The sequence below is a fragment of the Neolamprologus multifasciatus genome, chromosome 18 (genome assembly GCF_963576455.1).
Source record: "Neolamprologus multifasciatus chromosome 18, fNeoMul1.2, whole genome shotgun sequence".
NCBI lineage: Eukaryota > Metazoa > Chordata > Actinopteri > Cichliformes > Cichlidae > Neolamprologus > Neolamprologus multifasciatus.
The window spans coordinates 17800652-17813404 of NC_140456.1; the positions used below are offsets into that span (position 1 = coordinate 17800652).

The 12753-nt window shown below is 41.7% G+C and overlaps 2 protein-coding genes across 2 annotated transcripts in view; one reads left to right on the top strand and one right to left on the bottom strand.

The window, feature by feature from the left end:
- The first annotated feature begins 393 nt into the window (after positions 1-393).
- LOC146497702 (meprin A subunit beta-like) lies at positions 394-7538 on the top strand. The gene is made up of 14 exons (XM_085139246.1): positions 394-528; positions 654-672; positions 769-819; positions 931-974; positions 1091-1169; positions 1774-1891; positions 2718-2896; positions 3169-3387; positions 3609-3761; positions 4522-4737; positions 4858-5325; positions 5452-5631; positions 5873-6014; positions 6778-7538. The coding sequence occupies exons 1-14, from the start codon at positions 394-396 to the stop codon at positions 6992-6994; spliced, it is 2220 nt and encodes a 739-aa protein (XP_084995372.1). The 3' UTR covers positions 6995-7538.
- Positions 7362-12753, bottom strand: part of phlpp1 (PH domain and leucine rich repeat protein phosphatase 1) — a 46088-nt gene continuing 40696 nt past the window's right edge. Inside the window, exons 11-17 of the mRNA XM_085139245.1 lie at positions 12468-12668; positions 11563-11725; positions 11336-11466; positions 10970-11083; positions 10413-10607; positions 10078-10306; positions 7362-9945 (exon numbers count right to left, since the gene is read on the bottom strand). Of these exons, the coding sequence (XP_084995371.1) occupies positions 8626-9945; positions 10078-10306; positions 10413-10607; positions 10970-11083; positions 11336-11466; positions 11563-11725; positions 12468-12668 (2353 nt within the window). The 3' untranslated portion in view covers positions 7362-8625. The remainder of the gene's footprint in view (positions 9946-10077; positions 10307-10412; positions 10608-10969; positions 11084-11335; positions 11467-11562; positions 11726-12467; positions 12669-12753) is intronic.

Consider the following 12753-nt stretch of genomic DNA (forward strand, 5'->3'; position numbering starts at 1 on the left):
GTCTTCCCACTGGCACGTCTTCCTCTATAGAAGACGTGTCAGTGGAATTAAGGAGATCTTCAAAGTATTCCTTCTATCACCCAACAATATCCTCAGTTGAAGTCAGCAGCACTCACAGTGTTGCTGACTTTAATGTAGTGTAGATAGAAATCAATAATAACAGTACATGTCCTGCAAACAGAAATGTACACATAGATCAGGAGAAATCATCAGATTTCAACATGTCTTATATCAGGCCTGCTGCTCGCAAATGTGCAAAGATTTATTGGCTGATACCAGAGTGGATTGAAGTTGTAGTTTAACTTGAGCCCATTATAGCTCTGTCAGTTATTGACTTGTGAACACATTTTATTTCTCCACCCCAAATGCACTTTTCTGATTTCTTCTTCCTGAATGCCCATCAGAGCTCAGTACATCTTACTTGGACACTCTTGTAGAGGGAGATTCTATGGCATGGCAGGAAGGGAACCTACAGGTGTGCTCATCCTTTACACTGCATGCCTCCTTTGTGGTACCACACTCTGCTTGGTGAGAAATTGTCATTTTGTTTAGTTTTTATTATCAGAAGTGGTCTTAGGAGAACTTAAAAGTTGACTTTTATACACTTGAAAATCAATAACCATTATTCCTTTTTCATTTATTTTAATATTTAGCCAGCAGCAAAATTATTAGGTAAGTTTTTTTTTCTCAAACAAGCAAAGGCTACTTTAACTGTTTTTGTTACTTTTTTACTAATTTTCATGTTAAATGACTGCTTTGTTTTTACAGTCTATGATGTGGACGGTGGACGGGACCTTGACATTTTTGATATCAATGAAGGTATTTTAGAAAAGAAACAGAAAAAAAAAACACCAGAAGAAAATGTTCTCTTTTTCTTCCAAATTCCAAATTCAGTTCTCTTAAACTTTCTTTGTGCTTTAATCTCATAAGAGGCAGGGTTGAACCTTGCAGAAGGGGACATAGTTCTTGATGAGGTAACTTAATTGAACTTCTTTCCCCATCTACACAAATTAAGGGACTGGATTAAAGTTCAACAATGGCTCAATATTTTGTTCTTTTGTTTGTGGTTTGTTCTTTGTGGCTGTGGCAGAAGCAACCTCGAAATTCTATAATAGGGGAAGAGTACAGGTGGCCAAAGACAATCCCATACTACATGCAAGATGACTTGGGTAAAAGCGAGTTTGTTTGTTTTTTCTTGTTTGTTTGGGTTTTTTTTTTTTTACAATTTGAAATTATTTAGCTTCATACTTAAGCCTCTACAGTACAGTATATTTACATATACAGTCATGTGGCATAAATGAAGCAAAATAAATGAGAACATGTGCATTATTTTTATTAGCTCTGTGTTTACAAGTATTTAATGTTTTTAAAATGAATCTTGTTCCTGTTATTTGTTTTCAAGCACTTGAAAAAAAAACATAATCTTTTCAGATTATGTATTATTGTATTACTTAACAAGCCAATGAAATCTGAAGCAGTTAAAAATAGAGTAAAATAGAATAAAGAATAAAAACTTTTTGACTAAATGCAATGTTATTAATGGCTTTTGGAAACAATATTAATGATAAAATTTAGATAAAAAAAAACAAATGTCATAAATGGGATATTTAAACACATTTTATTATCAATATTTTTGTGCTTTCACAAAAATATATGGGTATGGGTGTCATCTGTAATCATAACTCAGCAGGGGCTTACAGTTGTTCTTAAAAAAAGGTACCGTAAAGAACTTTTTTCAACTATAATAAAACTGATTTTTCATTTTGTACACAGAGATCAATGCAAAAGGTGTGATTCTCAAGGCCTTTGAGCAGTACCGGCTCAAGACCTGCATCGACTTTAAGCCATGGAGCGGAGAAGCAAACTACATTTCTGTCTTTAAAGGGGATGGGTAAGGCAAGAAGAACGTATTCTTCTAAAATCTCTTTTTAGATGGATTATATACACTCATTGGACACTCTGTTAAGTATACGTTGCTTGTACCATGTTGGTTCCCCTTTGCCCTTCAGTAGTGCCTTGATTCTTTACTGCATAGATTCAATAAGGTTCTAGAAATATTCCTGGCTTTCTAAGTGCAATATCAGAAATCAAGACTCATCATACCAGCCAATGTTTTGCCTAGTTTTTTCCATTTTCATGTTCTCTGCTGACAGCAGCGGTACTCGGTGTGCTACTGCTGTAGCTCATCTGCTTAAAAGTTCAACATGTTGTCAATTCAGAGATAATTTGATTGTTTAATTGAGTGACCGTTGCCTTTCTCTCAAGTCGAACAGGTCGGGCCATTCTCCTCTGACCTCTGACATCATGGAGGCATTTTTGCCAATCACTGGGTATTTCTCTTTTTTGGATACTTCTCTCTAAACTCTAGAGATGGTTGTGTGGGAAAATCCCAGTAGATCAGCAGTTTCTGGAACACTCATACCAGCCCATCCGGCACCAACTACCACAGGACACTCAAAATCATTTAAATTACCTTTCTACCTTATCCGAATGTTTAGTTCAACTTCCGCTGGTTGACTTGACCATGCATAACTGCACTGAGTTGATACCATTTGATTGGCTGATTAGATATTTGCATTAAGAAGCAGATGATTAGCTGTACCTAACAGAGAGGCCAGTGAGTGTATTTATTCTGTACTTTTATACAGAAAAGTATTGGAGAGAAGACCCTGGGAGTTTATCTGATCTTCACAAAAGCCTCATTTTCTTTCCATAAGCTGTTTCTCCTCTGTTGGCAACCGGCATGTTGGGAAGCAGAGACTGTCTATAGGAACAAACTGTGACCGCATTGCCACCATTGAACATGAGTTCCTTCATGCGTTGGGTTTCTGGCACGAGCAGTCCAGGGCAGACCGTGATGATTATGTCGAAATCATGTGGGACCGCATTACAGAGGGTATTGTTACTGTTATTCATCCAACCAAACTACAGTGTTTAAACACTGGCTGTTCATCCTCTCATAAAGTTTTATCTCTTTATGTGGTGATTTCTTCATGACGTACCTGTTTACCCAAGTATTGTTATATGAGTGCTTTGATAAGTCAGCAGTCTCTGACACCTGTTGATAAGCAGCATTTATGGTCCAAGTCATATGGATGAAATAATAAGTAATGCAATGTCACAATGGATGAAACTGCAATGGCGCCTTTATGTATGTCCAATTTGCAGGTAAAGGACACAATTTTAACACCTATGATGACACCACCTCCAGCTCTTTGGGCGTCCCCTACGACTACAGCTCCATGATGCACTACAGTAAAACTGCTTTTCAGAACGGCACGGAGCCCACCATCGTCACCAAGATCCCTGCTTTCAGTGACATCATTGGCCAGCGTATAGAGTTCAGCGACAGTGACCTGCTCAAGCTGAACCGCCTCTATAACTGCAGTAAGATTCAGCAGTCAGTGCACAAGTATTATTTTATTTTCTCCATTATAAAAGTCAACTTGTCCTGTACCTGCAGTACTGATCTGTTCAACTTCATGTTTTGTTACATTCATCAATAATGATGTTCATGACATGGCTTGTCCCTTGATTTTTTTCTAGTTTATTGCGGTTCAAAGTGCTGCAACACTTGTTTGTGTGTGTTTATGAAATCTGCTCTGCAGCTCAAGGTTCCACCTTTCTGGACTCGTGCGACTTTGAACGTGAAAACATCTGTGGTATGATACAGGGACAAGGGGATCAGGCAGATTGGGACAGGGTTACAACAGCTACTGGAGGGCCTGACACTGATTACTCCAACATGGGCAAATGCACTGGTGAGAACAATCTACTATGAAATGTATGAAAGGATAGGTTCATATTTTTACAATTCTTTCTGAAAACAATGTTCAGATACTTCTTAGTGTACCAAAATATTCTCTGCATAGAACATTTGAAAAAATATCTTCATAGGAACATGTGGACATATTTAGTGTGGTCTCTTGTTTATGAGCTCACACTAAACACTTTTTTTTTTTTTTTAATCACAGACTTGTAAAATGTGAAACTAGTTTATGTTTCAGTTTTACAGTGGCTTGCAAAAGTATTCGGCCTCCTTGAACTTTCCCACATTTTGTCACATTACAGCCTCAAACATGAATCAATTTTAATGGAATTCCACGTGAAATACCAATACAAAGTGTTGTACACGTGAGAAGTGGAACGAAAATCATACATGATTCCAAATTTTTTTTACAAATAAATAACTGCAAAGTGGGGTGTGCGTAATTATTCAGCCCGCTTTGGTCTGAGTGCAGTCAGTTGCCCATAGACATTGCCTGATGAGTGCTAATGACTAAATAGAGTGCACCTGGGAGTAATCTAATGTCAGTACAAATACAGCTGCTCTGTGACGGCCTCAAATGATTGATGTTTGTGACTGTAATGTGACAAAATGTGGGAAAGTTCAAGGGGGCCAAATACTTTTGCAAGCCACTGTAGCTTTGGATTGGCTTGAGTACTCTTATGTCTTATTATCCACTGTGCAAACATGCTTAGATACCGAACCTATTAATGAAGTGAAACTTATATCTTTAGGCTCTGGGTATTTTATGCACTTCAGCACCGGCAGAGCCAATACCGGGGACAAAGCTCTGCTGGAAAGTAGATTGCTTTACCCCAAAAGAGGCTACCAATGTCTGCAGTTCTTCTATTACAACAGTGCTGGGCCCAGTGACACACTGAAGGTGTATGTCAGAGAGTATGACAAAGCTAACCCTAATGGAAGTCTGCGCCTTATAAAGACCATAGAAGGTGACATTTTGGAAATCTTACTTCTGTTCACAATCTACTGTCAGAATATTGCTTGAAATATAAGGTTTGTACACTTGCTTTTTAATACATTCAGTGCATTTACCTCATGTGCCATAACAGGGTCCCCTCAGGAGCTTTGGCAACTGCACCACGTCAGTCTAGATGCTAAAATGAAATTCCGCGTAGTCTTTGAAGGGACCAAAGTGGAAGCTGGGTCCCCATCAGGTGGACAGTCTTTGGATGACATCAATGTTTCAGAGACCACCTGCCCAGAGTTTATTTGGAGAGTTAAAAACTTCAGTCATGTTATGGAAAACACCCCAATAAACACACCTATATTTAGCCCCCTACTCACCTCTAAAGAGGGTTATACCTTCCAAATGATGCTTTACCCCAGCGGTAGAGAGGGCTACCAGGGGCAGTTGTCAGCCTATGCTCATCTGGTGGCCAGTGAAGGGGACACAGGACAGATATGGCCATGTCCTTGGAAACAGATAACCATGATGCTAATGGACCAGCACCCAAACATTCAAAAGCGCATGTCCAACCAGCGCAGCATCACCACTGACCCCAACATGAAGGTAGCAGGTACAGTCATTTTAACCTTTTTCAAAAAGAGTCACAGAAATTGTTTGCAAATTACAAACAAATCATGAAATCATGGCTTTTTGCTGTATTACAGTTTTTGCACTCTTTTAATATTCTTTTTAACAGGCTCTGATGAATTTTTCTGGGATGATCCTCGTAAGGTTGGCATTGAGGTCACAGATACAGACGGATCAAAGTATTTCCGAGGGCTAGGCTCAGGAACTGCAGCGTATCTCACCCACCTCAGAGCTAAAAGCAGAGATTTTATCAAGGGAGGAGATGCCATCTTCCTCCTCACCATGGAGGGTAAAAGCACCAGATATACAAGATGCATTTTAATTTTGTAAATGTACCATTTTTTGTAAATCCGAACATATTCTGTAATGCTAATTCCGCAAGCAGCACAAGTAGGACTATGTAATTCAGCATACATGATCACATCTAGGATTTATTAACCCTCAGGTCAGGTCACAGCAGGTAATCCAAACAGTTAGCTCTTTCACGTGGGTTTCTTTAACCTGCTGTCTCATTTGCTCCTCTTCTTCAGATGTGTCCCATTTAACTGTGAGCCAGCCCCTGCCTCCTACAACTTCACAGCCTGTCACCACCACACCTTCTGAAGTTTGCTACAATGTGCAATGCCAGAATGGCGGTGTCTGTGTCGTGGATGAAGGCAAACCTGCTTGCAGGTGAGCACTTTTGATGTCATCCACTATGCTGAGTAACTTCACGGCATTTACCAAAAAATGTCTGATTAAAATGTTGCACAATTGCTTTTTAAGTATGGACGTTAACACACTTTAATATTATATCAATGTGTTGTCCATTTTTGGCAACAGTTAAACACTTGTTTTAAAAATAGCTTTCAGGCCGCTTACTTAAGTGACTGTGGTAACAAAATTTACCTACAGCACCTATTTAGAAAAAAGATTGAGAGGTGCTACTGAACCTCTCATATTGTGTTTTATATCACCGTGAACTAATTATGTCCTGTCAGCAAGCACATTAAGAGTGTCAAGCGCTTGATTAGTTTGGACAGTCAAACAACCTGTTACACATCAAATCAAAATTATATGTCATGCCAGATTTCAGGTTTTATACTGTTTTTTTTTTTGCTAGTTCTACTTGTTAACTTTGTTACCTTTGGACACAGTTCAGGAAGATGTCACTCATTGTTTCTAGTTACATATTTACAATGTGGTCATGAAAGTGGTACCAGATTCATGTAACTCCTTGTAAATGTATGAGCGTATTTCACAAAATGTCTGTTTGTATTCCCTTGAAGATCTTATGGTATTCAACATTTAAAATACAAATAACACACAAATGTTTCAGTTGTACCTTTAGCCTTCTCTAATTTCCACCATCACGATCAGCTACGTGGTGAATACTGGGTAAACCTTCAAGTATGTTTTCTGTCTCTCATGTTCATCCTTTTCTTCTGGTGTCCAGGTGTGACGTGGGTGACGACTGGTGGTACTACGGGGACAGATGTCAGCACAGAGGGTCCAACAGTGACAAAACCACCCTTGCACTTGCCTCTTCTCTATCTGTACTGGGAGTAATGTTGGTAGTTACAGTAGTCAGTGTCATCTGCGTGAAGAAAAAGTATATAAAACGCATGAATAATAATAATAACGCCATCATCCTGAACTCACATGCTAGTTAGAGACTTCAAGAGGCAAACCCTGAACTTCACAATGACAACTTGGTGAACAGAAGAACACAGCAAAAACAAAAAAAAAAAAATGAGTAAAATAGTTGAAAATGTTTAAAATATTTTTTCCCTGCTAAATACTGTAAAAAACAAGGCTTTTGATGATATAGAAATAAGACTTTTGTATTCTGTACTGGATCAAAATATTACATTAGACTGCCCCTTACTGGTCATTCAGTGGAAACACAGCAGAGCGATGCATCATTATTAGTGTATCAAAAAAATTAATAAAAAATCACGATAATCTGATTTTATGTATGAATTCATTTGTTAAAAAACAGTCCTAGACAACATGAGGTATATTCACAAATTTAAAATTTATTATACCAAAGACAGGAACATTTGTGTTGTTTCTTTTCCATGTGGATATATTTGTTTGTATTACTGAACTTGACACAGTCATGCCGGTGATAACAGTTACTGTAGGAGGGAGGTGGGACTAATATTAACCAAGTGTCTGTGTATGTGTGCTTGTATGCATGTCATGTCTGCATGGGTGTGTGTGTGTGCATGCAAAGATCGGTCGATTAGTGTTCAGTAGATGCAGTGATGACTACAGGACATCACAATTGGAGTGGAGCAAACCAGAGCCACTTAGTGTAGTTATACTGCATGGAATGTTGGGTTTTCTGACCTGCTACTGCACATTTACATTTGTGTGTCTGTGTGTGTGTGTGTGTGTGGGCTTACACTGTAAGATAAAGGGGAAAGGGAGGGTGACACCTCCATAACTGCAAACAAACGCATCCTCCCCGCCACTAAAACCTTCACCGACATACAGTTCCTTTAAAAGCCTCAGTATACAACATTTCTCTTATTTACAATCATTGGAGAAAAAAAAATCACCATTTCTCTCAGAGAAGATTAGTAAAAGTGACTGAGTCACCATAAAGAGTATGCAACTCCTAGGAGTTAGTATTGAAAATTTCTACAAAAAAATTTCTATGCCATTTTACAGGCCAAGAGCCATGATTTACTGAAGAAATACAGTATTGTAAGTGCCCTATCTACAACAGTTAGATGTGGTATTATTGGTGTACCATTCAACATAGTTCACTGATAATAAAAAGATTATGTGTCTCTGCTTTTAAAAAGTTCTTCCAGAAACTTCACTGCTTTCACATTAAAAGATATGGTAAGTTCTTTAAAAAACAAACAAACAAACCATTGAATTGTTATTTATATTAACAAGTGTTGTGGCAAGCTAATGCTATAGCAAAGAGACTAGTGTTGATTACATACTCAGCTGGTTGTCTAATGTAAAAAATAAATGTTCCACAGTCTGTGAGAAGGGCACGACCATGGACACTTGGAGCTGCGTCCATAGGCTTTTCAAGAGGATTGAGTATCATTAAAGGGCTCATTTGCTTGTTTTATTCTATAACTGGAGCGGGTTACAGTGCATTTCTCTCCAATGACAGGGCTGCGTGGAGAAGAGAGACTACACAGAAAAAGCTTGATGAAACTTTTCAGTGTGCATTTTACAGCCTCTCGCCGAATCTCATTTGTTTGTGTCCATGTGTAGGAAAATCAGACCAGTTTAGTTCATGTAAAGAAGATGAGGCCAAAGTTGGTACTGCTGTTCAGAGAGGGGTGTCATAGTAGTCTGTGGGTTGATCTGTCCCAGCAGGCTTCTGCTGTTTCTGCTGATGCTGCTTCATGATTTCCTTCACCTCTTCCTCCAGCTCAGGTGGGATGATGAACTGGTCGTCTGGGTCAGGTTGGGCTGGAGCTGTGAAGTAACCCCCGGACTTCTTGGAGGGAGCATCAGCAGCCACCTCAATAAGGTTGTGGCTCTTTTCCTGCTGTGCCACGGACCCATTAACCCTTCTCTTGCCTGCTAGCTTCCCTCCATCCCCGCATCCCACTCCAGCTCCCAGCCATGACTCATCCCTTTCAAGCCCGTTCTCAGCCTCCCCTTGGCTCATGTCAATCCCCTCCTCTAGGGGCTCTGGGGTGCACGGTGGTGGAGGAGGTGGGGGAAGTGTGAGCAGGTTGCGCTCCTGACTGGAGGATGAGGGTACCGGTGTTTTGGGTGATGAGGACAAGCAGGACTGTGCTTTCAGGCAGTGAACATCTGCCTCTACTTCCACACGGCTACCGTTAGAGAAAACCCCAGCGATGGGCTCTTCATCCTCGCTGTCCAGCCCGTTGTCAGAAAGGGCGCTGGAGAAAGTGGCACTAGAGAGCTGCCTCTGAAAGGAGTGTGCTAAGCAGGCAGGGTGGAGGGCACAGCAGCTTCGGGATGAAGGCAGCTCTGAACCCGGGAAAAGATAGTGGCAGGGCTGGGTACTTGTGTGAGCCTGCTGGTGCTGTAGAGGCAGCAAGTGGGCCTGATGGTGCAAGTGAAGGTGAGGGTGGTGGGACTGCTCTTGCAGTAGGACCAAGGAGCTCTGTGGAGGCTCGTCCGATGAGGCGGTAGAGCCCACCTCACTGCTCATCTCGCTGGTGCTAATCTCACTGCTAATTTCACTGCAGGAGGAGGGGGGAACAGGGAGGGAGCCGTCTGAGGGTCTCTCCTTGATGGCAGAGGACGATGGAGGATAAGGTCCCAAGCCTGGACTGGGAGGTGGCTGGGGAGGGTCAGAACAACAGCAGGAACAGCAGTCTTCACTCACATTGAGCTGCACAACGACGGCGCTGAGGCTGTCGGTGCAGCCGTAGCCCTGCGCCAATGTGCAAAGCTTTTTAGCAGCAGCCAGGCCATCGGGGACATTCCGAACAGCCTCCACAGCCTCTGTGGGGGACACAGCATCCCACAGGCCACGGCTACCGAGAATGAAGAACTCATCCTGAGGGGTTAGAGTGACTGTCTGCACATAGGGACAAGGGATGACAGAAGGGTAGAGGAAGGAGTAGCCCATGATTCGTGTAGAATCAGTTACACCGTTCACTTTGTTGTCCTGTGGAGAAAAGAAAAAAAAGAAAGAGATACAAATCAATACAGTGTTCAGGCAGGATGCAAGTAATACTGCATTTACATGAATGTACTTTACACCAATTTTTCAGTACTCTGAAAAAAAAAAGATCTCTACCTCAGTGATGATAGCTTTGTGCTGCCTGATCCTGCGGTATTCCTCCTCCAGCCCTACATTGTGAAGGAGTGACAGAGACAACGGCTTTCCATCACGGCACAGAATGGCCTGGCACTTTCCCACATTAGCAGTCGTGAGGGTGAAGCAGCCACCAGGGTCAGTGGGGTCATGGCGAATGTGACACAGAGCTGCCGAGCCACCCAGTTTCTGTCCTGCAGTTCCAAGCTTCCTGCAAGGGTGGAAGAAGGAAAGACGGGAAGAGGATGAGGTTTTTGAGGCAAATGAGAAATTTGTTACATACAGTGAAGATGAGGCATGTAGAATCTATTGCAAACCTTTGCATGACAAGGAACGTGTTGGTCATATAGTCCTCTTCGCTCTTCGTCTTGTGAATTTCTTCTGCCAGCACATCATTCATTGTGCACTGCAGGAGGTAGGGCACTTCCACATTCCTGTCTCCATCAAACACACCATACAAAGCTTCACGACTCCCACAGAAGCTGTTTACCGAAAGGGCAGCAACACAGAGTCTGAAAGAGGAAAGAATGAGAGCTCTGAGGACCACAACTCCCCTGTGCAACTATTTATCATGTCACTCCATATGCTATGCATAAGCAATGCCTTAAATGACTCCTTTGACTGTAAAGCAGAACCTTGATATAGAAGACTTGCCATCAGAACGCACTTTCAAATGCTGAATTAGCAATTTAGTCCACACAGGATGTGAATATACACAGTTCTTGCTTTCAACGAGCACCGCTTTAACATTTCCTTCGTTTGAGTCGCACGGCTTTAACGATGTGCACTCTCAAGAGGTTGCGATTAGTGCAGCTTCAATGGGCGAGTGTGGTGGTGCTGGTTGTCATTTCATCATTGATTGAATTGTGCTTACTTGTTCTTGACGCCCGAGGCCTCTGTGTAACCATGACTCCACACAGCAGGCCCGCCAGACGCCTCACTCGATGAAAAGGTCGGAGGTGGATCAATACGGAAGCAGCGAATATTGCTGAAAAACAAGGAAACGCAAACAAGGTCAAATTCACCGCACTGTTTCGGGGGCAAAAAGAAACGAAAACCACTTGAAGTATTTCTAACAGCCATACGTGAAATAAAATTCTAAACATACATCATGTGGTAACTCAGATTCCCTCTATGCAAAGTACAAATTGAAGCCACATTAACGGGGCTATGATGGCGCATATAAAACAAAAAAACAACTGCAGGACTAAAAAAACAAAAACAAAAACCCCAGATATACTTTAGCTGCTCGAGAGTCTTGTGGTCCAGGTTTAGGCGAGGGTTTCCAGTGAGGTCCAGCTCCTGGAGCTTTGGGGGTAGATTCTCTGGTAGAGTGATCTCGCTCAGCTCATTACAGCTCAGGTCCACACACTGACGACAACAAAGAGCAGATGTCAATACTCGCACAAATGCACATGCATTACAAAGTCAGGGCATCAAAGATATGCATTATTGCCCCTGACTTACTTTCATCTCCATCAGCTGCATGACCTCAGGAAAGACTTCAATGGCATTAGAGTGGGCTATGAGTGTGTGCATTCGCCGGCAGTTCATAATGGTGGTGGGGACAGTCTTCAGCATGTTGCCACTCAGGTCCACCTCCTCCAGCTCCTCCAGCTTAGCCATTTTACTGAAAGATCAGAGAGAGCAGTAGGTGGAGTCAAGTGTGTAAAATAGTAATGAAACAATCAATTGCTTAGTCAAAAGACAAAAAAAACCCCAGTAGAAATGGCATATTGATCCTGGTTGTGGCAGTCATCTGACCTTCATGTTGCATATGTTAAGTTAGTGACATCATACCAATCCCAGAGCAGAAATGGTACATGTGAAAACATTGAGCCACACGTCTTAATCTCTGTATTCAGGTGTTTTCGGTTCCATTGCAAAAGGTGTACAACATCAAGGACGTAAGTCATGCAGTCTGACTTGACAGAAAATTTCTTTGAGAATGGGTCGTTCTAAAGAGCTCACTGAATTCAAGCACGGCACTGCAATAGGATGTTTAATTGCAACAAGTCAGTTGGTGAAATTTCTTTGTTCCTATATCACTACCAGATACTTACTCGACTGTAAGTGGGGTTATTGCAAAGTGCAAGTGTTTAGGAACAAAAGCAACTAAGAGCATGCAAAGTTGTGGATTGGGGTGCATAAAAATCTTTAAAAATGTTGTGCTGACTCAGTGACTGCAGAGTCCCCAACTTCCTCTGGCATTAGCATCAGCCCAAAAACTGTGCACAGGCATCACTATAGCATGGGCATATATGGGTGAGCAGTTTGTGTGTAGGTATGCGTCACATTGCTTTTGTGCATATAGTATATATGACAGAGATTAAGGAAAGGAATAAGTCCCCTTTAACATATGACTTTTTTACCTGGCCGGGAAGGTCTGGAGATGGTTGTAGGCCATGTGCAAAACTCGTAGGTGTGTATGGCCTGTTAGCATGGGTACACACTTGTCTGTCAGTCGGTTATTGGTCAGGTAGAATTCCTGCAGGATGCTGTGGCTTTCCTCTGACAGACTGGATGGTGGCAGGTGCTCCAGCTTATTAGCTGATGCATTTACGCATCGTAAGCTGAAAGGAGAAAAAAAATCTCCTTCAGAGAGGGACAGACAACACTGAGATGATTCATTTTAATTGCAAACTACTCCATAAATTC